The following is a 27,250-nucleotide window of genomic DNA, read 5'->3' as shown; positions in this document are numbered from 1 at the left end:
CAGTCAGGTTCAAAGTTGTGTTTTCATTGTTTCTGTTTTACTTCGACAGGGCAGCGTCTTGCTGCTTGTAACACATCTGGGAGTGGCGTAGACCTGCCCCCTGACCCCAATGACCTGGTGGCGACACATGGACCTCTGCCTGAAAACACCTCTCTCTTCATGGGATTTGTCTTCATGCTGACAGCATCCTCTGAAAGCGACAGAGACTCCGACCACCAGACCAGAGATGAGGATGAAGGTGAGGGGTTAGAACAAACAAGCGTTCATTGTTTATAAGGCTCTGTTATTTTGCTGGTGATATAAAATGAAGCATCATACAGCATGAAGTAGAAGCTGCGTTTACATGAACCCTAATAATCTGATTGTAATCGGACTAGTAGCACAGTCGGAATAACCACGTCAATCGGAATGAATTGGCCAAATTTCATTCGGATTGTTGCTTTAAACCTTTTCTAATCTGTTCGATAGGACATGTAAACACTTGATCGGATTGGAAACCGAAACTGACGTAGAAATGCCGTTATGACGTTGTTGTGGTTAAATATTTCATTTCATTTCATTTATTTGTTTATTTTACAGGGACAGTGCTCATTAATTAACAGTAAAATAACTGTAAATGAGCCAGAGTTAGCTCATCGGGCTAATTTTCATCTGTTGTCCCTGGCCAGTTATTATAAAGGCAACCTAAAATCAGCATACAAAAAACATAAAATGACTTTTTACAGTCCACAAGTAATAACAACATAAAAAGTAATAATAAAACAGATACAACGCACCACAATAAGTAACAAGCAACGTCAGCACACACTATAGGCTAAAACATAATAAGAAATTTCAAAGTCTGACACAAGACAATCTGCTAACAAGCAACAATTCTCAGTAGACAGTCAATAGTCTAATGTGCACATATCTGATTATCAATTAGCCAGTTCTTAAGCTGACCAGTAAAAGAACGATAAGTGTCTGTTTCTCTTATCCTTGGCAATAGATTCCACTGTTTAGTTGCTGTTACAGAGAACGCTGACTGACTAAAGGCACTTTTTCGAGTGGGAATGATACAGTCCCCTCTTGTGATACCTCTGATGACATGAGTGCCTGCTCTCTGCATAACAAATCTCTTCAGTGGAGGTGGGGCCGTACTATGCAATATCTTATAGACTAGACAAAGATTACTGTAAATGATCAAGTTTTCTCAACTCAGAAGTCTATGGGTATTTAAAATTTGACAAGTGTGAAAATTATTAGGTTTCTGAACTAAAACTTTAAGAGTATGTTTATAAAGACTTTCAAGTGACCTCATTGTAGACTTGTTGGCTTGTGCCCAGCTTGTCAAACAATATATGTAAAATGCGGGATAATCATGGCATTCATATATATCATAGCAGTTTCAAAGGTGAATGAATCCCTAACAAATCTAAAATTATTTAAATTAAATCTTAACTCGTTTGCACATACGTTTAACATGAGTTCAAATATAGTGTCACAAATGTCTGTCATGTCAGTCTACAATTCTCCTTGAAGCGTGAAGTGCTGCAGAAGAATGTCGTCCCAGCATTCCTTGCTTCGGACTCTCATCTGTAAGATGCCTTGATTGGGCCACGGGAAGGGGCATTTGTACTGTTTGATGGATATAAGCATCATAAGCTTAATGTGCTATTATTAAAATATTAATTCTGCTTTTTAAAACGGAAAAGGATGTTGTGACAACGGCGTGAAATTCTGTATTCGTGCAGTGTTAAAGCATGTCAAAAGATTAAATTCCATTTTGAATCCAAACGCGCACATCAACCTGATCATTTTATTTAGCGTTCATGTAAACACTATTGTTCGGATTCATCAGTGAAATCATTCTGAACAAAACGTGTTCATTTAAACGTAGCTAATTTGCTAATAATTTTAAGGCATTGCTGTTTATTATGTATTATGGAACGTGGGAAAAAACGGCTTGGTTATTTTTAACTCGAATTTGCGGTACGATTATACGCTACCATTCTACAGCTTGGGGTCAAAAATACTTTTTTTTTGGAAAGACATTTATACTTTGATTCAGCGAGGATAAATTGATCAAAAGTGTAAATACATTTATAATGTTACAAAACATTTCTATTTCAAATAAATGCTGCTCTTTCTAACTTTCTATTCATCAGAGAATCCTGAAAAAAACATATATCACGGTTTCCACAGAAATATTAAGCAGCATAACAAATGTTTCTTGAGCACCAAATCAGCATATTAGAATGATATCTGGAGGATAATATGACACGACTGCAGAAAACGTTCAAATGGTAGTGTGTGTGTATAGTGTTTTATTCATTATAAAACACAGCTATGACCGCTTTACCCAACGGTTCTGTGTATCACTATACAACACTCTTAGCCATGTAAACATGTTTGTCCTCATTGATATTGTTCATTGAAGCTTACTGTATTTTGTAGAGTAGAATATTGTGAGAGAGAGATTGAGTGAGCGAGTGTTTTGCCTGCATTTAGATACAGCATTTTCGTTCAGGTCAGTCCTTTGTTCATAATAAAAAATCAGTTTGAATGTCCACTGTGATATCTTGTCCTTTTAACAGTTAATGGGTTTTCCTGTGCCCTGACTGAGCACTAGTCAAAGCATTTGTCAGTTGCATCTTGCTCCTCTGTGTTCACAGCAAGTTTCAGTCTTTTCACTATAAAATTCCTCTCTACTGACTGACTCACTCATAAAGACAGTCTTTGCTTCCATCTGCCATAATAATGTAACTTCTGTTGCCATTCACGGTCAGGGACTTTTTTTTTCTTCCAGCAGAAGAAAGGCTTTTAGTGATTTTACTATTTACTATAGTGATAGATACATATTTTATGGCTTTAATATTTGTATTGTGTGGTAGCCGTTTTATAAAAGCTTATGTACTCGAGGCTAGTGCTGTTTCATGAATAAATCACAGCTTCGCGTTGTGCTTACATGTATACTGTATAGTATACATACTATAGTCCAGAACCTTTTGTTTTGTATTGGACTGTGATCATGTAGTTTGTCTCTTGCTAGACTGTGTGCTGAGAGCCGCATATAACAAGCTCTATACAGTGAGACAGCTGGAGGCGGGAGGAGGAATGATCCTGCTTGATTTTAACGAAGAACAGGTGAGCTCATATATTTCAAACAGCTCCTCTCTCTCCTGCAAGAGCTGCATGTTTTATGTTCGTGTGTTTTCTGCATCGTCAGTGTAAAGCAGCCTATCAGAGCTTGCTGATTGCCGACCAGCACTGTCGGACCAGGAAGTACCTGCTGTGTGTGGCAGGTGGAGTTCCCTGTGTGTCTCAGATGTGGGTGAAGGACTGCTGCCAGGAGAAAAAGCTGCTCAACTACAGGAACTACCTACTTCCTGCTGGTGTGGGGCCAGAGGGATGCATTGTGGAGTGGTAGGAGCTTGTCTTGTTTGGATGAGACAGTCTTTATATAGCACAATTAAAACAACACATGTTGACCAATGTGCTTTTCATAACTAGACAGCAATAAATCACATAAACTGTTAGCCATTGGTTAAAAGCCATGATTTTGATGCATGGAGGCAAGCTATTCCAAAGTTTGGGAGCTACAGCAACTGCACAATCTCCTCTTTGTTTTAATCTAGACCTCAGAACTATTCTAGCCTTTAACTAGTGTATTTCAGCGTTCTTTGATACTCAGTCAGGAGATCCAGAGATAAGATGGCGTGAGACCATTCAAGGACTTGTGTACCAGTAAGAGAATAATGCCAAGACACCTGAGAGAGTATCTGATTGTAAAAAGAGCACTGAAAACTAGAAATTTCTTAAAACTGAATTTCACACATTTAATGTTTTTGAACTGCTCATGCATTTACTGTCACTGTTAAATAATGTAAATAAGACAATTCCTACACAGCTGTAGACAACACTGCCCTTTGTGTATGACTAAACTGTCATTTCCTAAATGATAGGAGAAATTGACTGGAAATCTAATCGAATTCAGACTGAAAAGCTTTAAAAAATCTTTTAAACTCACTTATAGGGATTATTGGACTTGTTTATTTCTCTATTGATCTGAATATATAATTGTATGATTGTTTTGATTTTTCTTTTATCTATTGTACTTTTATATGTATGTAGATGTTTTGTGATATTTTGCTTTTGAGTTTGAGAAAGGCACATAAATAATTTGTTTTATCACATATATGAACTTGGGTTTGTAAAATCCAGATGCTTTTTAAATTTTTATCAGACTACAAACAAATGTTGAATACATTTAATTTTTTGCTGGCTGCTTAAAGCCTTAGGTGCTTGAATTTTCTTTTGTGATTAAGTGTTTTCTTGTGTTCCCTGTCCTCAGGCATCCTCGTGGGAACCCTTTTAAAGCACTGAAGGTGATGCTGATATCAGAAGATCGTGTGGATCTGTGGACCTCTTTGCTTTCCATGGGTGGTGCAGCAAAAGTTCATCACCATAAAGAAAATCAAGACATTTCTGGTGGGTAACGGTACCTTTAGTTTATTAGCAAAATGTAGATGTAGCTTTAAAGGTACGCTATGTAACTTTTGGCACTCTAGTGGTTAATAAACAAAACTGCATGTGTCTTGTGGAAGAACATTGTAGCTGGAGCTACTTTTCTGTTCTTGTATATGACGAGTCACGCAGGTACTGGGCTACTCCGCAGCATTTGTCGTCCCGCCAGGTCTAAAATAGTCCCAATAGAAACTTAATATAGGCGTATCATAGTGATTCAGGACAAGGTTATTTTCATTAACGAAAACTGAAACTAAGACTTAGGCCCAATCCCAATTCTATTTTATACCCCTTCGCCTACCCCTTACCCTTGCCCCTTGAAACAGAGTCGGAAGGCGTAGGGGTGAAAATATTCCCCTGAGAAATGGGACACCACTACTACACCGTTACACGTCATTATACTTCGTTGCTAGCGCCTACGTCACAGGAGATGCGCCAATGTTTATCACAAACTTCCAAGATGCTGTAGTCTTGCGTGAGTTACAGCTATTTTTTGCATTTTTCTTCTGAAGTTCGCAGAAAACAACGGAGATGACGATATCTTCGACGCCTAATGCTGCGTTCACACCAAACGCAAATAGAGCGTCTGGCACGAGTGATTTCAATGTTAAGACGCGTTTACGCGCGAATGAGGCGTTTAGCGCGGCGCGGTGGACGCGAATTCGCTTTCATTCGCCCGTCCACTTCGCTTCAAACTTTTGCTTTTTACTGTTAACGTCATATTGTTAACGAACTTTAGCGATTTTTTTTTTTTTTTTGCAACAGTTTCTTTGAAGAACATGACCGTAAATATGAACACAAGATTGAATGTGACATAAAGAAAATGATTATTGGCAGTCATGTTGCCTCTGTAGCCGGTGTATGCAGGTACATTTCTCATACCCCTTCGTTTGAAGTGTGGTCCCGAAAAATCTTCGTTTCAAGGGCTATCTGGCCCCTCCCCTTCCTCCCTTGACCCTATTTACTTTGTTAGCGCAGGTTACTGGTCTTGTGGTGAAAAATTAATCCGTGCAAGTTAATACACAGAAAAAAATTGTTTGCCGTCGTAATCTTTAATCAAAGTCTGTTTAAAATCTTTAAAAAAAGTTACTTCCGGTCTGGAATGGCGTTCCTTCTCTGATGATGTAGGTTTGACGGCTTGGGTTGGGAAACGCTTAACCACTCCCCTCAAACCGTTAGTCTGTTATGAGCAGAGATGGAGAGGAGGAGCGCTGGAGTAAAACCCTGCCCTCTGTTCAATATTCCTTTTCACTGGGAAATACGTCACAACACTGGAGAAAAGTCGTTTGCAACTTCCAGTTCACGCGGACTTTAACAAGATACCACACATATTACACAGGATACCACACTCAGAAAACAGAGAAAAACAAATAGCATGTCTAGCCCACAAATAATATTTGTCAGAGTAGAAGTAAACTAAATGTCTGGTCTGAATAGAACACATGAATATGACTATAACTATGAGTAAATGATATTAAAAGATGCAATAGACAAAAAACATAAATGGATCAATACAAGAATAATGTTTGAAGGGATTAATCATAAAAATAACCATAAAAGAATAATCATAATAATCATGGAAAGTGAAAGTTTTCTGTTAACTCTGCTAAACTATAGTTACCAAAACTGAAACTAAACATAAAAACTAAAATAGAAATGTGTTCACAAAATAAAAACTAACAAACCATTAATGAAACTAACTAAAACTTAACTGAAATATATAGGAAATTTTACAATTTTAAAATAAATACTCATTTAAAAATGCAAACCTATAATAACCTTGATTCAGGATAAGACAAAAACATGGTTTGAAAGATGGATTCATGATATAACCGCTCATTATATTCTTCCTCATCCTGTAACCTAGAGTCTGCTCTTCCGATCATGGCATGCTATTTTGCACGAGCGCACTGTTTGGGTGTAATTTGCTGAACAGTGCGCTCGACCGTGCAAAATGGCATGCCATGACCCAAAGAGCGGACTCTGCACTTCTGATGTACTCACTCATTAAATTTTGAACAAAAGCTACATAGTGTACCTTTTAAGTATGCGCAAAAAACTGGTGGCAAAGTGATTAGAAAAGCATATGGAATAATGCTGTCAATTTTGTGATCAACAGACGTTACAAACATGAAGTTAGACCTGGCAGTGACAGCATCTGCACGTGCCTCTGAGGAACTGAAACGTGTGGCGCCGGACATGCCTGTCGTCTCTCTGGAGTGGCTGATTCAGAGCTTGATCTGTGGAAAGTGCCTCAGCTATGACAGCAATTCTGAATTCTGTCACAACCCGTCTACGTAAACCACCGTCCTCTGGTGTCGTCTCGCGTGTCTTTTAAATGTTTTAGTGCATGCATTTTACTGTACATAGTTTTTATTAAATAAAGAAATCGTGATTGTTTCACTTGTCGGTTTTATTTCATAACAGAGATTACAAAGCACGTGGTATTTACAGGTTTTAATTGTTCATGTCAAGGAATAGTTTTACTTTTTGTAAAATGGCATAGGGTAGGGAGCCCTATCATATATTAATTTAATGCACAAATCAACAAGTATTGTATTGGCCATGTTTTAAGATGAAATGCACCATTGTGTGAGGTTCTCCAGGCTCAGGCTCCACTTTATAGGCCAAAACTGCAGAACAATGAACAACACGTTACATTTTTGCATGAATCAGCTGACTAAAGCACTGCATCATCACTCAAGCCTACCTTCCCAGCGTGCCTCCTGCCTGTGTGTAGTATTTGTTGTAGTCTAGTCGTAACAGCAGCTGTGCCAAGTCAGAGTTTATCTGGTGGTTCCGAACGCTGGAAAGAATCTTGAAGAGCAGGAACGACTGACGACTGAATCCCTGGGAAGTAAAAGTACAGCAATATCTATCAAAGGCCATTTCTGCCACATTAAAAACATGTTGGTAAATCAATTTCGTGACAAAGTCTTGATTTGGAAGATTTTGAAATTATTACAGATGGAAGAATTTATGGAAGCCCATTTCTGCCACACAAGAAAAAAACCTCAAAACTCAAATCATAATTATTTTTTTAAATTGAATTTAATTCTGACTATTTCACTTATCTCCGTTTCAACTCATTGACTCCAACTCAATTTCAACTGGTTATAATTCTGACTGTCAATTTCAAATTCAGATTATATCTCAATTTCTATTTATGATTTACCAAAGCATTTTTTTTTTCTTATGTGACAGAAATTGACTTCCATAAATACGCATAAAATCTTGCATTAGGAATAATTTCAAAATCAATTCCCACAAGCAAAGCTACCTTCACAAGAATATCCAGCTGGGCTGTTCCTCTTTCATCCAGAGGCCCAAGATTCTGACTGACCAGGGAACAAAAGTTGTGACACAGGTCCAGAATTTCATTCAAACAGTGAAACACCTGGGAGAGAAATAAAGTGAATATTTAACCAAAAGCAGAACACAGAATCTAGGATACACAGAGATTTGTTCTGGACACTCACAGGCTTGAGCAATATGAAAGACTGTGCGAGAAGATTGCTGAGGAAATGGTCATGGGCCAATCGAATGCTCTCGAAGTCTCGTGTGGAGTTGATCTGTTGTAAGAGCTGCGAAAACTGAGACTCCAGAACGTCCACCTGAAAAACAATGCAAAATAATAATATTAAAATATATTCATTGTTCTTCAGCTTGGTCTCAGTTTGCATACTAAACAACAAACAGTATGCTAGCATTAGTATGTTAAAAATATTATTTAGTGTCCAGATGGTACACTGTCTCTGGGGAATCTGTGTGCATGTAAACAAAATCTTAAAATATGTCAGTCCCATTGTTATTTTTTTGTCTCAAGATGCACACCAGTAATGTTTGTTTTTTTCTAAGTCACATTTATAAAATCTACTTAAATGTCCTAATTGAATGAAGCCCTAATCCAGGGGCCTGTACCATGAAGATCGCTGAACAAACTCGGGGTTACAGGATTAGTTTTGAGTTGACAAAACCAAACCGATGCAATCAGGCTTTATTGGTACCATGATGCAGCTCATCGACTTTCTCTGTCAACTCAGGCTTTGATCTTAAGCTATGATTACTCCACGCGCGCGTGCACATAAAAGAGTGACGTCGACACTGAACAACCAATCGCGGGTAGAGCGAGAGCGATATATTTTTCCGCGGAGGAGCAAGAGATAATCATTCAGAATTACGATGAATTTAAATATGTATTTCAACCTCGAAACAATACGTTCTTTGCTGCCAAAGCAAGAGAAGACTGTTGGAGAAAGATTGCTGATTGTTAATGTGTAAGTTAAACAAATACGTTCTATATTTATGTAAAATTATGTATATATGTATGTGTAGCCTATACGTGTAATATAGCCTATAGCCTATTTTTATAATATATAAAAAATGTGCATGTATGTACTAAGAGATTAATATTCTTTTTTTTTTCTTTCTTTTTTTTGATGCAACCCCAACTCCAAATGTTCTTGGCAGCAGATAAAGACAAAATATAAAAATATAATTCAAAGTGGTGAGTATTTACCACAACCTTTTATTATTTTTGTGAACATTTTATCACAAACACTTGTTTGCAGCAAACAGAAATAAAGAGTTAAATTCAGAAAACCAGAATACACTGGCGGAGGAGTTGGCTCTGAGTAGGCAATAAGGGACGGACGATTATGGATGGGATTACAGGTGCTGTACAGTCTGACCCTGGTGCTGGCTCCTCTAAGCAATAACACTGGGTACGTGTGTGATACATTACTACTTTTTTTAAGTTTTAAATATGGCTGACTGTATGTTCTGCAGTAGAGGGAAATACAGTGTCCCTGTTGAAGCCAGCACACATACACAGTCTCCCACACAGAGGTCAGTATGCAGCAGACCGAACACCAAACATAACCTGCTTTACAACAGTTATGCTTTACATTGGCCTATTTTTATTTATTAGGGTGGAGGAAATGATGAAGACACTCTGTCTGTGTGTTCTCAGACAGTTGCTGAGGTGAATGCACTGGGCTTTTTATTATGGCAAACATTTGAATGTGTGGCATAATTAAGGGACTGGCCCTTACACATCTTTTATTGTAGGATTTTTCACAACCTGCCCCAGAAACTGAGGCCTCTACTACCTAAATGGGCTTCAGAAGAAATGTGAACAAGGTAAGGATTTAAAACCCTTGACAAATTACAGTCAGTCCTGTGTTTGTAGGAAGTCAAGGAACTTTTTTTTTATTTGAGCCTCCAGAAAACTTGTAATGATAATGTTTGTGGTGGAATTATGTTTCAGGAGGAAACAGACTCAGTTAGGGCCCTGTACAAAAGGAGTCTTGAACTAGACTGCACACTAAAGGGGACTTGAACTAGACTGCACACTAAAGTAGTCTTGAACTAGACTGCACACTAAAGGGGACTCGAACTAGACTGCACACTAAAGGAGTCTTGAACTAGACTGTTCAATAAAGGGGACTCGAGCTGGACTGTGAGCTGAGGAGGCTCCAAAAAAAAAAAAAAAAAAAAATTGGAGATCAAATAGCTGGATAAAACTGTTCTCAGTATGTGAACTTATTTAACAAAGTAACACTTTAGTAATGCAACTTTCTCTTGCTCTCTTTCTCCCTCCCATCCCACAAAACCAATAAAACAGTTTGAGGCCTATCTGCAGTTTCAATATGCTTTTATTAAGTGTAATATTGTATGGTGATTGCATCTACATCTGCACCAGCTGGGTGGTCAAGTGTGATCGGGTCAGTTTCATCGGGGAGAAGCTGGTTTTGTGGTGTTTCTTGCTCCTTTCTACTGGTGGCTATATTGTGCAGAATGGCACATGCAGACACTATCTGTGATGCCCGCTCTGGTGACTCTTAAAGGCCGAACACAGTTGAAATGTGCCTTTAGGATGCCAAAGGTCATATCTTAACTCTGGTTTTACTGAGGGCCACACTGAAGCGGTGCTGTGGCCCTGTCTGAGGGTCATGATAGGGGGTTATTGTGTAGGTTTTTCTATCTCAGTTCAAATTAACAGTGTTTTGTACTGTACCAAATTTAACTTGCTTTCCTCAAAGCGCTGACACAACACAGAATCACGGAAAATTCGTGAGTCAAGCACTGGAGCCAGGCCATTTGGCATCCAAACTTGTGATCATATGTTCATGACCACAAGTCGTCTGCAGATGAAATGTTTAGTAGATCATTATTATATCTGTTAATGTTACTATTAATTTAAAGATTCATCTCACAGAAAATAATCATCTCACATATTCACATCATCTCTCTGAACATTAAGACTGTGATAGGACTTCCTATTAACATAATCTGCCTCATGTTCCCCTAGAGCAGTGGAGACTGGAGCAATAGACTGCATACATGCAATGACTCTAGGGAATCCTATCATAAGATTGACAGAATAATAATAAAAAAGATTTAAAATAATTCTTAACATGTATTATATTGTATAGTAGGCTACATTTGTGAAATTTGCTTTATGAAAAAAAAAAAAAAAAAGTGTTCATGTGACGTCACCCTATCAATCTTACCGGCAATTTTATAAAAGCCCTCTTTTATGGATATTGTCGATAAATGTCCGGGGAACACTATTAATGAAACTATTCATGTACTCCTGCAGATGACCTTGCGAATGGTTCGACAAACCGTGTTTTCCCCTAGCTTCTGTGCGTCACCCACCGTGCAAGTATGTACCACTTGCAAAAAAAAAAAAAAAAAACTTAACGCAATTCCATTTGCGGTACAGTAAGTGCATGAATTCGACGTGTTAAATTCTTTATGTGCGGCTCAAGAAGTTCGCAAAGATAAGACATTCCTTCCGCGGAAAATCGGTATCTTTTTCATACAACTAACTATCAGGAAAGGCAAGGGGATGCTAAAAACTCTTTCTCTACGAAGTGCTCGTCTAACAATTTGCGCTGAGATGTCCACAGGATTTGGAAGAAAAAGTGAAGCCATTGTAACAGACACTGGGAATAAGTTACGTCACCTATATGTTTCTTTGCTCTCAGCTGATTGGTCAAACTTCAGTCTGAGATCTTGAATCCAGAACATAACCTGCCCCGGAGCAGGTTAGCCGTGCAGCGTAAGATACCATGGCAACGAACACCGATTAAAGCCGAGCTACTTTCATAGTACCTAAAACCCAGGGTTGGCGGAAACTAAACTGAAACATAGCTGGCTAGCCACCTAAACCGGCTTCATGGTACAGGCCCCTGGTTTAATCTAAACCCTGTCTGTGAAACTGGGCCATGGAAGTTTTTAAATGGATAAACCAAATATATTTTTTAATTGTTTTCATTATTTTATCATGTTAATAGGGGGTATTTGTTATAAAGATGCAATGCTGACATCTTAATAGGTCCCAATAGTGGTAACACCTTCTAATGACCTATTAGTATTTATTTACTTTGGGAATCAGTAAAAAAAAATTAATACTTCGGCAAAAAAACATCAAATGGACCTTCATAATGTTACAAAAGATTTCTATTTCAAATAAAAGCTGTTCTTTTATAAGCAGCACACCTGTTTTCATCATTGATGATAATAAGAAATGTTTCTTGAGCAGTAAATCATCATATTAGAATGGTTTCTGAAGGATCATGTGACACCGAAGACTGGAGTAATGATGCTGAAAATTCAGCTTTGCCATCACAGGAGTAAAATAATATAATTATATTTTTGTATATAAATTAAATGCAGCTTCAGGGAACAGACTTATTTCAAATACATAAAAAAAAAAAGTACTATTGACCTTTAAACAGTAGTGCACGTTTTTTCACATCATCAGCAAAATATCCAAAGAGATGAAGTTGTAACCTGAAGGTAATACTGAAGGTTGTCCACTAGGAAGGCCATATGGTTGCGGAGTCTCCATTTAACTGCATCCGTCTGGTTTGATTTAAGATGTTTGCGCTGCATCTGCAGGGCCCAGCAGTGCTGCAGCTCGGACTGGACACGACGCACACTCAGAAGGTAACGAAACACTACGTTATACCTGAAATAAAGCAAGGGTTAACCGTTGTGGTGTTCATACAGTTGCTTAAAGTCCCCATGAAATCAAAATTGACCCTATTTACTTTGTTAGCGCATATTACTAGTCTTGTGGTAAACAATTAATCCGTGTCGTTTGCAACTTCCGGTTCACGGGGACTTTAATGGAATAATAATATTAAATGGCCAATATAAAACAACGGCTTACTTCTCCAACACAGCAGGAGTGAAAAGAATATGCAGGGGCCATTGAACCTTGTAAGCCAATCCCAGCGCAGCCCAGCCAGTGGGCGGAGCCTCACGAGGAGAACTCTCCTGTGGAGGAGTGGTGCCCTCTCGATTCCCAGAAGCCTCTGCGAGCGTAATTATACAATTATGTGAAGTATTTAATATGCGGACACAGGGTTGGTGAGGGCTAAAAATGCTAGTCGTTAGGCAATACCTTTGCTTTCTTTCCCTTGGTAGTCTATGGTGAGATGCAGGAGAGGCAAAAGATTGTCATCGTCTAGCAGCACTTTATGAGCTGCTTGCTGAAATGCCACATTGACATCTGAAACAAAAATAGCAAAATCAGAGGAATAATGAAGAGGATGGAAAATTTTGAAGAGGGTGATTTCATGCGTTATAAGAAAAATGAATCAATACCATGTTCAGTAACAGCAGATGGTGGGGTTTTCAGCATATGTTGAGCAAGGTCAATGAAGACTTGGTACAGTTCACCTCGCCCCAGCAAGTAAAAGTCCTTTATGATCTAAAACAGCAACAACTCATTCATTGTGAAAGCAAAAGTGGGCCAGCAAAAGCGTACCATCAACAAATCACTCTGTTTACCTTAAGCTGCCCCAAAAGATCAGATTCCTCTACCATCAAAGTCCATAAGTGCTACAAGAAAAGACAAACACAATTTCATCTGGACACCAACTGATATTTTGAAGAGCTATTAGTGTGTGTGAATCTCACGAAAATATGCTAATTTTTCACCTTGAAGAAAAGTTCGATTTTAAGGTTTAAAAATGTAACTTTGTTACATTGTACAAGTTTCCATGAATTTTCCAGGCGTGAAATCACAATGTTAAAATTTCCTGATATTTCCACGTTTTCCATGACTGGAGGAGCTCTGCCATTGATCTAATCATCTTTTAGATTCTCTTTACTAATACAATACACTATATTTTCAAAATTTAAATTTCAAACCATTTTGGTAACACTTTATAATTAGGTTCCATTTGTTAACATTAGTTAACTATTAGTTAATAGGAACAATAAAAATACTTCTTAAAGCATTTATTAACATTTTTAATGTTAATTTCAACATTTAATAATACATTGTTAAAATCGAAAGTTTTGATTTTGATTTGAATTAAGTTTCATGTTAGCTCAGATCCATTCTAAATAATATTAACTAGGGGTGTAACGATACACATATTCGTATTGAACCGTTCGGTACGAGGCTTTCGGTTCGGTTTTCTGTACGCATTTTCAAACAAAACGGGTCGTTAGACCATTTTTCCTGCCGACCTAAATTTCGTTATTTCAAATGTAGGCGCTTTGCGTGTGGCAAGCGCGCTCATAATGTAAGAGACGCCGGCGCGACCACAACATTGCCCAACATCAAATTGCCCAACATCGAAACTGCTCGTTATTGTGTGGTTGAAGCCAGTACCGTTTATCAGTTTGGACCAAAGCAGCGCGAGCCTATCTTGATCAAGCGACACTGTTACTACACAGCGCTAATAATAGATCCAGTAAAGAAAGCATTTGAATTCACCACTGAAGTAATAGGCTAACACTGCTGCGAGATCTAGTGAGAAACATTCTCACTTATCCGTTATTAACGGATCAAACAGCGCTGACGTGGAAGCCAGGAAGAAACACTGTGCCATGAATGAACTATCCAGTGTCCAGATCTGCAACATTCACCATGGATTTACTGTAGTAAATGGCACTAACTATAACCATGGAAGTTTGGCAGGAATAGTAGGCTATAATGACTTCAAGTAACATTACGTCGGTTTTATTTTGACATTATGAAATACAATTGCTGCCCTCAAATGTTAATCTGAACTAAAATAAACCTTTGTTTATAACTAGCCTACTACAATATTACATTTCATTTTTTCCAAGAAGCTGTTTTGTTTTTTATGCTCCTAAGAAGAGTCAATTATAGCTCCAGAATTGCTCAAAGTAAAAAAAAAATCATACTTTGTTAGTTTTAATTAAAAAAAAAATTAAAAAAATTAAATCAAGGAAATTTCTCTGCCATTTCTTTCTTTTTGCTGTATCGAAAAAGTAACGAACCGTACCGTACCGTGACAAAAGTGTATCGTATCGAACCGAACCGTGAATTTTGTGAACCGTTACACCCCTAATATTAACTAACATTAACAAAGATTAAGAAATACTGTAACAAATGTATTGCTCATTGTTAGTTAATTCATTAATCCATTTGTTAACTAATGGGACCTTATGGTAGTTTTTTTCACATTACAGAAATACTTTTTTCAGCTGCACTGGTTCCGGAAGAATTTTTTCCATTCATTTCTCCCATAGGGATTTAAAAAAAGTCTTTGTTAAAGAGTTATACGTCGTGAACCAAGCCAATCAGTAATGAGGTGAATCATAACATTAAAAACTTTGATTTGAAAGTAATAATTCTAATGAAAATAATGTCAAAATGGCTTAAAATGGGTTTCATTCATCTTGTGAAATATGACCCAGAGATGTTATAGACATGTTTCACATTTTGGGATTCAGCTTTAAAAACCAATTTAGTTACTGGACCAACCTCAGCAACTGTGCTCCGAATGCCATCCACAAGATTCTCAAAGTCCACCAGACTAAAGAGAGGCTGCTGTTTGAGTCTGTGGAGCTCTGCTGCAAACATGTCCTCCTGATGCTTCAGAATAGACCCTGAGCAACCACATGAGGGCAGCGTTACGAAACAAAACCACCACGAACACACCTGAACAACAGACGCAAAAACGCTCATTCACTCACCAGCTCGGGATGGACTCTGGTTGTGGTTTTCAAACATTTGCACTGACTCTCCAACAAAGAGGATTTTTTCAGCTACTCGAACAGGGATGTATGAGGGAAGCATCTCCACACGCAAGGAGAACTGCTGCAGAGAAGGTGCGAGCATGTTCTCTTCCTCGATCAGTCTCTACGGCGGGACAGTAATGAACAGAAAATGTATAAATTGTTATAATAAATCACAGCCAGTAAAAAAAATGCTAAATTTCTATTCATGCACAAGCCGACAGAGTTTGGCTGGTTAGTAACTACACCATTCCGCTGCCAATCTTTTTCTATTGATGGCTGTTTAAAGGCAGCTGTGTATTTTGATTATGTTTTAAACATAACATAAAAATAGCAAATATTTCATCACATTATAGTAGATGTTTTGCCAGGGAGCATCTATTTTATAAGTGTGAAGTGGATACATTTTATAATGCTTTGCAAAAATCAGCGTTTGTAACAAACCTTCAAGAACTGTTAATGTTAATGTTTTGCATCCAGAAAAAGCTTATAATGTTAATTAATGCTGTTTTATTATTATTTATATTTATTGAATAATTGACTTTTTTTAATGAAAAAAATAATATGTAAAAACAAATTTGGTAATACTTTACAATAAGGTTCCATTGGTTAACGTTGGTTAATGCATTCACTAACATTAACTAACAATGAGTAATACATGTGTTAGTGTTACTCTGTTATGTGTTTGTTTAGGTCCGTCCTTGCGCATCTGCGTCTCATTGTCTGCGCTTCTTGATTGAGTATAAAAGGACGCTGAAGCGGAGCATGGTAGGGAAGAGGAAATATTCACTGGCAAACAAGCTTTTATTTGCATTGTGAATTATTTTTGTTTCTTGTTTCTCCATTAATAATACGTGTTAATTTTGTTTTCCTAATAAATATTTAAACATCGCATTTTGGTTTCATGTGTCCTTTTTATGTTGCTTACCCCTTCTTTTGATGAATTTAAAGAAATAAAAATATGAACAGATACAGCTTTTGATTTTAATTATTTAGTAGTAAATGTTGTTAGTTAACTAATGTTAACAGATGGAACCTTATTGTAAAGTGTAACCAAACTTTTAAATGAAAATTGATCATATTAATTTAATATAAAATATTAAATAGAAATATATTTTTTACATATATATAAAAATACATTGCTAAGATAAAAATTGATCATTATAGTTTTGCTAGGGGCTGTTTGGAGGTTTTTTTTTGGGGGAAAATATTTGTGTAAAGAAAACTTTTCTATGACAATATTAAATATATTAAATTGAATTGAAAATATTCTCAGGACAAGTAAAAAAAACAAAACAAAAAAAAACTTTTGGGCCAGAAGAAAAAAAATTCTCATCCTTCCATGCGTTCATTTATATGGAAGTTTACGTTTAGAGCCTGACAATTCAGACACATGACCCAGCCTGAAACACACGATCTCAGGAAGTGCTGTTCAGGTATTTAGGCCGCATTTACACTGCAAGTCTTGATGCCCAATATCCAATTTTTTTAAGACCAAATTACATCTTTTAAAAGTGACCCATATTCAATATTTGCATTTACACTGTAAACTTGGCGAAACAAGCCGAAGTGGACATAGTGCTTTTGCTTTCCGCACCATCTTTAAAGGTCAGCAAAACAGGGGTTGAGCTTTCGTCCTTCATTGCGTCATTAAACAAAGTCATGTGATCGAGGTCGGTGTCCACCTGTTGAAGTCATTCACTGTGGCATCATGTATGACTCGCACTGACAGGGGAATATCCGATCTGTCCGCTTACACGGCAGACGCAAATGCATGTTCTGATTCACATCAGATTTATTTCCACATATAAATGAGAAAATCCATGTGCTTTTTTCCTGCTTACACATTCGTGGGTCATATCCAATCTGTAAAAAATCGGAATTGGGTCACTTGAACCATGTAGAGTAAATGCGTCCTTAGTCGCTCACCAAATCCTGCAGCTCACGGAGCTGTTTTCCACTCAGCCCTCCGATACCCAGGTCCTCCTCCTCTTCCTCCTGCGCAGCTGTGGCTCCGCCAGCACTGGGACCCTGCTTGACAAAGAACTCCTCACTCTGATCCAGCAGCAACCCGTGCAGCATCCACGCAGCCAGCTGCTTATACATCACGCCATGGCACACTGCAAGAATCCTGCGAAACAGACACTACCATTAGAGCAGTAAAAATAGAATTATGTGTCTTACGTTTAAGCATTAGGGGTTTTTAGTAGGGTTTTTGAGAGCGCACTTCTCTAAGGCCGTCCTGACAGGAGGCAGTCCTCCGCAGCTGTGCTTGTACACAGACTCTAGGATCTGGCAGCCATGAATCTGTTGAAACAAGAGGAAAGTTTCAGAAGGTTATTATTTCCAACCATGCAGTCTTCTAATCATTTACCGCAATCAGGTGGCACTCTTCTAGTTACCAACCTTCTGAGACTTGATGGTCTCCACAACAACCATCACAGATGGGAAGAGAAGCTGAAACTGAACAACAGAATAAACTGCAAGTTAGATATATACTCAATGTCTGTATTAAAAATATGGGACTTAGTTGGATTTATGTAATGAATTAAACCACTGTATGCACTACCGTTCAAAAGTTTGGGGTCAGGTAGATTTATAAAAATCTTTTATGCTTTAATCAAAAATACAAAAAATCTAGTGAAATGTTATCACTTTGTTGGCAAAGCTTAATTTTCAGCAGCCATTACTTATTGATGATGAAAATAGTTCTGCTTAATATTTTTGTGGAAACCGTGATACATTTTTTCCAGGATTTTTTATTATAAATAACAGCATTTATTTGAATCAGATTTTTTTTTGGTAACTTTATACCCTAAACGTCTTTACAGTCATTTAATGCATCCTTGCTGAAAAAAAGTACTAATTTCCTTAAATACAACAATAGAAAAAAATCTTACTGACCCCAAACTTTTGAACGGTAGTGTAAGATAATTCCACATATTTCAGTGGATCAGGTGTAAAAAGTCAAGCATTCTCTTTACCTGTTCCAGCATGTAGTTTACATGAGAAATAGAGAGGTGTGGATCACCAAGAAACTGTAAGAAAAAAATTTAAATAGTTTAATATTATCTGCAAATATGGACCTAAAAGGACTTCAAATGTAAACTCCAAATGTACAACCTCTTTTTCAAGGTCCAGTAAAGCCTGTCGATAGGGCTGCAGCATAGAGTTCAGCCCAGTGCAGAACGCACGCAGATAAATGCCATGAAGCCCAGACTGACTCGGCTGGCTGGAGTAGTGCTCCTGTGAGACATGGAGGAGAAATCACACTTCTGCCTCGATCTGATCATGTCCTTGACACACAATGAATGCATGAAGAATATGATATGATTACCTGTTGGTGGACATGACCCGTGTGTTGCTCTATGAATTCTGTGAAGCGCACATAGTCAGTGCCCATTTTACAGAGCCGATTGAGGACACTGGTTTCACTGGGGTGGAGGAATGGAAGGTCCTGGGACACCTGTGATTAACAACACTTGATGCAACTTATTTTATACTGGCATACCAACGAAGTACAGCTTTTTTGACATGGTATCCCATGTCTGGAGCATGCATGCACCATTGTAATACCTTTTTATGGATTATCTTACCGTGGTATTCTAGGTAACGTTATTCAATGTAAATGCATTGCAACATTAAGGGATATTTTTTTATAAATGTGAAACAAAAACTACTGACATGTTAGTTAAAAATTATTTTCCTGTTTCCGTACAGCCATGATGCAAATTATTCATTCTGTAATAGAGATATATTATTAAATGCATCACTGACAGATACTGTATAAAATACCTGCAATCCATTCCGTTTATTCCAAGTGAATATGGTCCCAGGATATCCACTGAGAGCCAGAAGCAACTCATGGATCATTTTACCGACGCTGCTAGTCAAATAGCGTATTCAAATAAAACACACGATAATAAAAATACAGGTAAAGTTAATACGTTCTCATCATTATTTTGCAGTGCACCGCCAAAACCCCGTCGCACGTTGATGACGCAAATCTCGAGCGCGACAGGGGAAGTGCTCAGACAGCTGCACTACAATCACATTTAACATAATAATAAATTTACTACACACAGCTGATGAGGACTTGTCTGCGGATAATATAGTTAGAGGTAAACCTTGTTTATGTTCTCTTAACGATCTGTTGCATTTTTATTGTGTGTTTTGCCGTTTCATTATTTTACATGCTACTGATTGGCCCTAGCGACTGTTTGGACTCTTATGAAATAAACTTGAAGTTGAGATTGGAGTCATTAAATCCATACAGGATGAGCAAAATGGTCATTTAAATGCATTATTAAAATGCTTTAGTAACTGTATCGTGATAACCTGCTAAAAAATAATCTGTGCGATCTTGTATGTACAGTGAACTTAACACTGAACACTCTTACCTAAAATGAATAGCCTATACATACTGATGTTTATGTATGAGCTGTTCTGTCTGTCTGCAGATTTAGTATCTTGCCAACCACTTATTAACTGTTTGTTTGTTTGTTTGTTTGTCTCTGGGAAACATGCCTAGAATTCCAGCCCTCCTCAGGGCCTTTGAACCTGCTGTGTGTGTGGGACACTTGCTTTTTATGAACTTCTCAGAGTAACTTTTGATTGTTTTACATGTTTTCAGTGATGGCGGCGGGGACAGGAGCAGATATCGTCTCTGAGTTCCTCAGTCAGAATCCACACCTGGTGAACTGGGTGGACTCTTTAAGAGGATATTGTGAGACAAATAAACAATGGCATGCAAGGAGAGAGTTTGTCCTGCGCAATATGGAGGCTTTTCCTACAATCCAACCTGGGACCCCAAGTCCTACTTTAGACAGACTACTGTCTCTGTCTATGGTTTGGTCCAACCACGTGTTTTTGGGCTGTCGGTAATTGTCATTTTATCATGGACTTTGTTCAGTTGTTGTTGTTTTCATGAACGTAAAATGCATTTCGTATAACATCAGTTCTAAACGGGTCAGTGACATTTATCTCATTTTGCCAGATCTATTAATTTACACTGAAATATGCTACCCGAAAGTTTGGGTTTATTTATTTATTTATTTATTCATTTGTTTAAATTAATACTTTTATTTAGCAAAGATGCATTAAAATGTTCAAAAATTAGTGTAAAGACCTTTATAATGGTATGAGAGATCAAATAAATTGTCTTCTTTTGAAATTTATATTCATTAATATATACATTTTTGTAATATTTTCACCAAAATATTAAGCAGCACAACAGTTTTCAACATTGATAATAATAAGAAAGAAGTAATAGCTACTGCATTGAAATGGCTACAATTCAACTTTGCCATCACAGGAATACATTACATTTTAGAATATGTTAACTATATTATTTTAAATTGTAGTAATTCATAATATTCTTTATTTTACTGTATTTTTGAGCCTCGTTTTTTCGACCCTAGACTTTGAACGGTAGTGTACAATACATACATAAAATGGCTTTAAATAAATCTCTTCTGTGCTAAAGCATGTTTTACATTTTCTATATTAAAATTAATTTTCATGTTTTTTGGGGAGACATAAAGTAGAAAATGTGAATGTGATAGAACTTTCCTGATATCATAATGAAGGTTAAAAGAATGAAATTCTTTAAAGGAAAACATAGTCTGGTCTAATTTCTATTATTATCTAAAATAAATGATCATTGGACCATTTTTGTTATTAGTAATATTAATATTTAAAAAACACCTACCAAATGAAAGTCACGTCACACTTCTAATACATTTCTAATATTGTCAGATGTGTTTTAAACTTGATTTTTTGTATTATTTTTTTTACTTTTCCTTTTTTATTGAGAACACTCTTATGTCATTGACTTTAATGCAGATATCCACATCCTGTAATGGACAAAATAAATGAGATGGCCGAAGGAATCACTGTGATTGAGGCTCCTGAGCGAAAGACTAGAGATGAAATCATGGGAAAAACTAAAAGACCTGCAGTTTCAGGTAAATGGACTATATCTTTTTGTACGTGAAATAATACATTACTTAATGGGGAGCCAATACTATCAGTTACAAATAATGGCCCCACTTTATATTAGGAGTCTTTAACTACTGTACTGTACTAACATTTAAATTAATCATTTGATACAATGCACTTATTGTGTACATGCATGTTTTTTTGTACATTTTATATTCATATTTAAAAAAAAAAATACCTGCATGTATTTACAGCTGTAATTAATTTCTGTAATTACATCTACATGTATGCTTACACTGTTGACCCTTCTCTTACACTTAACCTTAATACTGCCCGTACCACCAAACCTGTCCCGTATCCCACCTCAACAGCAGCAAAAGGTGTTTTGCATGCACAATAAATACATTGTACCCATTTTTTTAATGTAAGGATAGTAGTTAATGACACCTAATATATTGTGACCCAAATTATAAATACCTTGGCATAGTGCTAGACCGTGAGCTTATATGGGACGTGCTGACGAGTTACATTAGCATGAAGACAATTGCCTTCCTTTAATGTCCACAACTGAATGTTTTATGGTGCTTTTATGAAAAGTGTCATGAAATTCTGTGTTGTTTGTTGGTATGGTTATGCTACCGAAGTACAGAAGAAGTCAGTAAGGAATTTTTGTTAGGGAATTCATCACATAGTATAGATGGTATTTATAAAAAGGGATTGTTAAACAAGGCAAACAATATTGTGAGTGATAAGAGACATCCTCTGGCCTTTTTAGTGTTTTTTTTATTAAAACTATTTTTGTATGCCAATTTGTGATGCCTGTGAACACCCACTTTCCCTACGGGGACAAATAAAAACTAATGTACACTACCGTTCAAAGTCTCTTATGCTCACCAAGACAGTAAAAACAGTAATATTGTGAACTATTATTACAATTTAAAATAACAGTTTTCTGGATTTTTTTGATGAATAGAAAGTTAAAAAAGATATTTTGTAAGATTATAAATGTCTTTGTTGGCACTTTTGATCAGTTTCATCTGTCCTTTCTGATTAAAATTGTTAGGTAATATAATACGTAGTGTATACAGTAATGAAGTATTTATCATAATTTGCAAACTGTTAGTTTATAGTTAATTAATAGTTGATAAACTGTAGTTTCATTACATTATCCTATCTGATGTATTTTAACAACATGATCTAATGAGTATTTGTATGCATTTCATATTGACCGCATTGTTATTTAATTTTTTTTAAGTAGTTATGTTTAGCTTTGGGGATAGGCTTAATGTATTTGTAAACATTTGAATGAACGCTGAATATGAATCCAATAAAGGTTAGTTCAAAGCACTTAATTAATGACATTTTCCGATTTTCTGTGACCTAATCTAAATGGGTAATAAGTTGTTGACAAAGCATTATCTAACTCTTTATGAGCTAATTAAACAATAACACGTTTTTAATTACAGTGACAATGAATGAAGAACTCACTATTTGCATATAGTCTATTAATGTATTGACTTGAGCTTATAAACTATTAGTTAAAATAGTTTGCAAAACTTTGTTTCTGTATACTTATAATAAAGTTCTTTTTACCGACCACAAACGTTTGAACAGTAGCATAACAGCTGAGCTTTTCCCCCTGTATTTTGCAGAACTGGATGCTGATTACCAGGGTAAGAGGGCTAAACCTAATGATCCAGATGTTAAAGCTCATGCGAAGAGTACTCTGAAATCAGGCCCTCCTCCGGGGGCTCCCGCAGAACACCAGCCCTTTTATAATCGACTCTACAAGGCCGTTGCTTGGAAGCTCGTGTCCGCCGGTGGCTTTGGTCCCAACCTGGAACACTACGAAATCTTGCGCAGTTGTGTGGAGTCATGCAAGGCCAGTCTTAGCTGTGTGTTTGTACCTCTCAAAGACATTCCTGACCTGCCTATGGGACGTACCCAAAAAGAAGGGCAGGTGTGTGAACTGCGCTGCTGCACCGTCTACATGGGTACGGGCTACGGGCGTGATGAGTGTGCCGCCAAGGCAATGGCCTCCAAGGAAGCGCTCAAAGTATTTCAAGGGCAAAAAGTGACAGTGAAGGTTTGCCGCCGCAGGTTCCGAGGACGAGACGTTGACGATTTGGTTCTGGTGGATGAACAGTCCAGGAGCCATGTTTTCCCTCCAGCTCTCAGCTATCCCTTTCAGGAAGACCAGTAGAGCTCCATCCCGCTATAGATATAAAGATTCAGTTGCGGCAGCCGTGGAGACGTCCCAAAGATTTTCATTTGGACAGTTTTATCGGAATGGCACTATGGAGAGGGACCGAGTTATTTAGTGTGTAAAAGGATCTTAAAAAACAAGTGCCGGTCAGTTTTGTGGCTTGTAAAAGGCTTGCTCTGGTGATTTAGAGTCTTGTTTATGGTTTGTGGTTGTGAAGTTGAGATGGTTTAGATCTTCATTTCTGCAGTTGTAGTTCTGTCTGACCTATGAAAAACGTCGGCGGTTTAAAAAGCGGCTATTTTAATTAGTATAAATGTCAATGACTTTTGTTTTATTTATTTCTGAAGCATTACGTTGAGAATATACAGTCTGCAGTTGACAGCGATTGGATTTGTACAAATATAGTTAATAAAACAATAACAATAAAATATTAAAAATACAGTAAAAAAATGCTTATTGTTAGCTTGATGCTTAGATTTTGTGACACTCTGATTTTTTTTTTTTTTTTTTTTCCCTCGCTTCACACATATTGGGCAATTTTTATTTATGAAACGTTTCTACCACTGTGACAGAGAATGGTAATGTTGTTGCTGTTGTTGTGGACCTTTGGGCAGATTTTTTTGAATGTCAAATAAAAACCGCCACCTGTGTCATGATGAATGTTGAGGCAGAGTTATCAATGAAGTGTAAATGTTTGGTTTAATGTAACGTTTACTTGGGGTCATATGTTCTGTCTATCCCTCTGTTTTTTTTGTTTGTTTTGTAGTGACATTTTAAAAATAATCATTCTTAGTGCTCACTGTTTTATCAAAATAAACTTCATTAGGGCTCCAAGCACCAGAGGTTTTGTGTTAATTACACCAACTCTTTTGCTAATTATTATAAGTTACCTAAAAGTGTCTAGACATAAGAGACCGTAAGATGTGACCATAGAGATCTTAGACTTGATGGGGTGGTTCCAAATATATATAGTATATATGTACTGTATATGTATGTGTGTGTGTGTGTACATATATATAAATGCCAAGCTACATCATTATATATACAGTATATATATATATATATAGAGAGAGAGAGAGAGATAGATTTAGATGAAAAAGCCTCTAAGTGCCATCTGAAATTTTCTTCTAGAATGATCATTTTTATCAAGCTCGTATATTTAAGTTCAGTAATTTCACTTAAATGGCAATTAATAGGTCATTTTCATTGGCATTTAAGTGAAATTACTGAACTTAAATATATACGAGCTTGATAAAAATGATCATTCTAGAAGAAAATTTCAGATGGCACTTCATATATATATCCTAAAGATACTGAATACAGCGTGTTTGTGAGTTGTCTGGCATGACTGAATATATTGATGTACAATTAAATTGAGGAAACAATGTCATTTTGCTCTTTTAATATAATATTATGCTATATATTATATTAAAAGAGCAAAATGACATTGTTTCCTCATCAATATTTCCTTAAAGAGACATTTAAAGGCATACTATATTTGAAAAGATACATAATTTGCATTACTGGTTTATGGCATTATGTAAAGGAAATGTGTGCTATTTATAATTTGGTGTCTGTGTTTGATTATCACATATGGTGCATTAAGGTTAGCAGTTAAACACAAATACAACGTTTTAAAAGTTAAAAGGCCACATCTATTTATTATAGAAATAAATACAAATAAAAACGGACCTTAATATCTTCTGGATTTACAAAATTTGAGTTGCAATTAAACTTAACTGTTTAATATAAGTCATCATGCACTGATAACATGTCTTAGACAATAAAATAATAATAAGTTTAACAGTAAAAGGGAGGGGATTTGCTTTAATTTGCTTTAATTTGTCTATTGTGAAGCCAGAATGTATTGCTGTTTCATCAAACCAGTGAAGACTCATGATGGACTTTCTTGTAGAAATTACAGCAAAGACACATTATATTTGAAAAGATTAAGATGATTACAGCTTGCAGCTATATTTTAAAATATATTTATTTCGTAAAATACTTCTTTTTTTTTTTTTGAAGGATGTAATCTGCTTATAAAATGATTATTGTGTTTACATCACCTCAGTGGTCATTTTTTTGAGCAGATCTAATTGTTACCTAAAGCAAATGACAATTTTATTAAACATCACATTCTGCTTTCCTCATATTTGCATCACATAATCAATTAGCTTCCTCTCCAGCAACCTGAATGCAATTACACAATCAAATGAATAATGAAAAATCGTTATGATATCTGAATATTAAATGGCTTAAAGGTGCACAGAGGTTTGATTGTTATATAAAATGAGGCCCATCAACATCTATTTTTATGCAGAGATGTGCTTGACCTGTTCCTCAGTGCCAGCCAGCAACAGCAGACACGTCTTTCCCGTCGTTCTCCACTCTTCTTCTGCTGGCACTCTTTAAATTATTTACAAACATAAATGAACCTAACAAGAAGTGAAAGCACCCATTTGAATGCCGACTTTGATTGACATCTGAGGGAATTTGGGTGTGTTTTTCTGCTTGGCTGGACGTTGGACTCATCCTCTCAGAGCTAATCATGGGACAGCCTGTACTTACTGTGCACTTTTCCTCGTTCTCTCCTATGAGTCAGAGGCTTTTGTAATTCAGAAATGTCACGTATTTTAAACCCTTGTTATAACTAAGCTGTTGAAATCATGCATGCAGATGGAATGAGATGTGTGAGACGAATTGAAGAAATGAACAGGAACAGAAAACCGAGGTGATGTGTTTTATAAAACACTTTCCCTGATACGTCATTATTATATTATTGTTCAGTCAACTTATTACATTCAAAATCAAGACTTAGCTTCAAAAAGATTATGGGTAACACTTTACAGTAAGGTTCATTAGTAACATTAGTTAATGTATTAACTAACATGAACTAACAATGAGCAATACATTTGTTACAGTATTTATTAATCTTTGTTAATGTTAGTTAATAAAAATAAAGCTGTTCATTGTTTGTTCATGTTAGTTCACAGTGCATTAACTAATGTTAACAAATACAACCTTTGATTTTAATAATGTATCAATAAATGCTGTAGAAGTATTGTTCATTCTTAGTTAATGTTAATGAACCTTATTGTAAAGTGTTACCCTATTATGTATTTTCCTGCAACCAACAATTGCACTAATGTTTATCATAATTTAGGATGTGTTAACCAACAACATCTTCTTTTCATTTTTCTATTAATATTGTACAATTTTTACATTGTACAGTTATATTTTGAGTGTTCAATTACTTGATTTTAACTCGATTTTTCTTCATCTGTAAAAAGTGCAGTGAACTTTTCACTGCAGGTTGCCACTTTTGATTTTACTTAATGGCAAAAAATAAACTTTTTATTATTTTAGTAAGTTGATTTTTCTTACAGTGCATAGTGTTTTGTCATGTGTATTGAGGAGTAAGTCAGGTGTCAATTTAATTTATATGCCACAACAAAATATCTTTATTATACTAGAGGAAACACACAGACTGCCTTAGAAAACAAAAGTTCACACAATTTATTCAGGTTTAGTTACACATCAAGAGCAGCAAATAATTAAACAATCTTTCAAATTCATGTTTTT

At 36.4% G+C, this 27,250-nt stretch overlaps 3 protein-coding genes across 19 annotated transcripts in view; 2 read left to right on the top strand and 1 right to left on the bottom strand.

Annotated features, from left to right (window-relative positions):
• tp53bp1 (tumor protein p53 binding protein, 1) overlaps positions 1 to 6,906 on the top strand; it is a 29,227-nt gene extending 22,321 nt beyond the window's left edge. For 14 of the 17 annotated variants that reach the window (XM_079865123.1, XM_079865120.1, XM_079865131.1 and 11 more), the window contains 5 exons: positions 50 to 238; positions 3,032 to 3,126; positions 3,209 to 3,405; positions 4,334 to 4,470; positions 6,626 to 6,906. In XM_079865123.1, the coding sequence (XP_079721249.1) occupies positions 50 to 238; positions 3,032 to 3,126; positions 3,209 to 3,405; positions 4,334 to 4,470; positions 6,626 to 6,807 (800 nt within the window). In that variant the 3' untranslated portion in view covers positions 6,808 to 6,906. Of the gene's footprint in view, positions 1 to 49; positions 239 to 3,031; positions 3,127 to 3,208; positions 3,406 to 4,333; positions 4,471 to 6,625 lie in introns of those variants that run through there. The other 3 variants (XR_013820430.1, XR_013820431.1, XR_013820432.1) reach the window with 1 other exon arrangement.
• Positions 6,890 to 19,452, bottom strand: tubgcp4 (tubulin gamma complex component 4). The gene is made up of 18 exons (XM_079865142.1): positions 19,318 to 19,452; positions 18,860 to 18,988; positions 18,646 to 18,768; positions 18,507 to 18,560; positions 17,929 to 17,985; positions 17,750 to 17,829; positions 17,452 to 17,653; positions 15,481 to 15,646; positions 15,269 to 15,393; positions 13,315 to 13,365; positions 13,129 to 13,234; positions 12,926 to 13,033; positions 12,692 to 12,836; positions 12,310 to 12,487; positions 7,986 to 8,120; positions 7,787 to 7,903; positions 7,217 to 7,356; positions 6,890 to 7,139 (listed from the first exon to the last, which is right to left on the bottom strand). The coding sequence occupies exons 1-18, from the start codon at positions 19,393 to 19,395 to the stop codon at positions 7,127 to 7,129; spliced, it is 2,007 nt and encodes a 668-aa protein (XP_079721268.1). The 5' UTR covers positions 19,396 to 19,452; the 3' UTR covers positions 6,890 to 7,126.
• Positions 19,453 to 19,545: 93 nt separating this feature from the next.
• On the top strand, positions 19,546 to 24,501 carry cdkn2aip (CDKN2A interacting protein). The gene is made up of 4 exons (XM_079865143.1): positions 19,546 to 19,643; positions 20,156 to 20,402; positions 21,367 to 21,488; positions 23,115 to 24,501. The coding sequence occupies exons 2-4, from the start codon at positions 20,158 to 20,160 to the stop codon at positions 23,663 to 23,665; spliced, it is 918 nt and encodes a 305-aa protein (XP_079721269.1). The 5' UTR covers positions 19,546 to 19,643; positions 20,156 to 20,157; the 3' UTR covers positions 23,666 to 24,501.
• The last annotated feature ends 2,749 nt before the right edge of the window (positions 24,502 to 27,250 follow it).

The sequence above is a fragment of the Squalius cephalus genome (assembly GCF_949319135.1).
Source record: "Squalius cephalus genome assembly, chromosome: 3".
NCBI lineage: Eukaryota > Metazoa > Chordata > Actinopteri > Cypriniformes > Leuciscidae > Squalius > Squalius cephalus.
This window is presented reverse-complemented; position numbering and strand designations above follow the sequence as displayed.

Excerpts from the sequence above, each read along its gene's own strand:
- cdkn2aip (XM_079865143.1), top strand. The coding sequence starts at position 20,158 with ATGGCGGCGGGGACAGGAGCAGATATCGTCTCTGAGTTCCTCAGTCAG. Across the intron at positions 20,403-21,366 it reads CACGTGTTTTTGGGCTGTCG|ATATCCACATCCTGTAATGG; the intron begins GTAATTGTCATT and ends ACTTTAATGCAG. Across the intron at positions 21,489-23,114 it reads TAAAAGACCTGCAGTTTCAG|AACTGGATGCTGATTACCAG; the intron begins GTAAATGGACTA and ends TGTATTTTGCAG.
- tubgcp4 (XM_079865142.1), bottom strand. The coding sequence starts at position 19,395 with ATGATCCATGAGTTGCTTCTGGCTCTCAGTGGATATCCTGGGACCATA. Across the intron at positions 18,769-18,859 it reads CGGGTCATGTCCACCAACAG|GAGCACTACTCCAGCCAGCC; the intron begins GTAATCATATCA and ends CATGTCTCACAG. Across the intron at positions 17,986-18,506 it reads TAAACTACATGCTGGAACAG|TTTCAGCTTCTCTTCCCATC; the intron begins GTAAAGAGAATG and ends TCTGTTGTTCAG.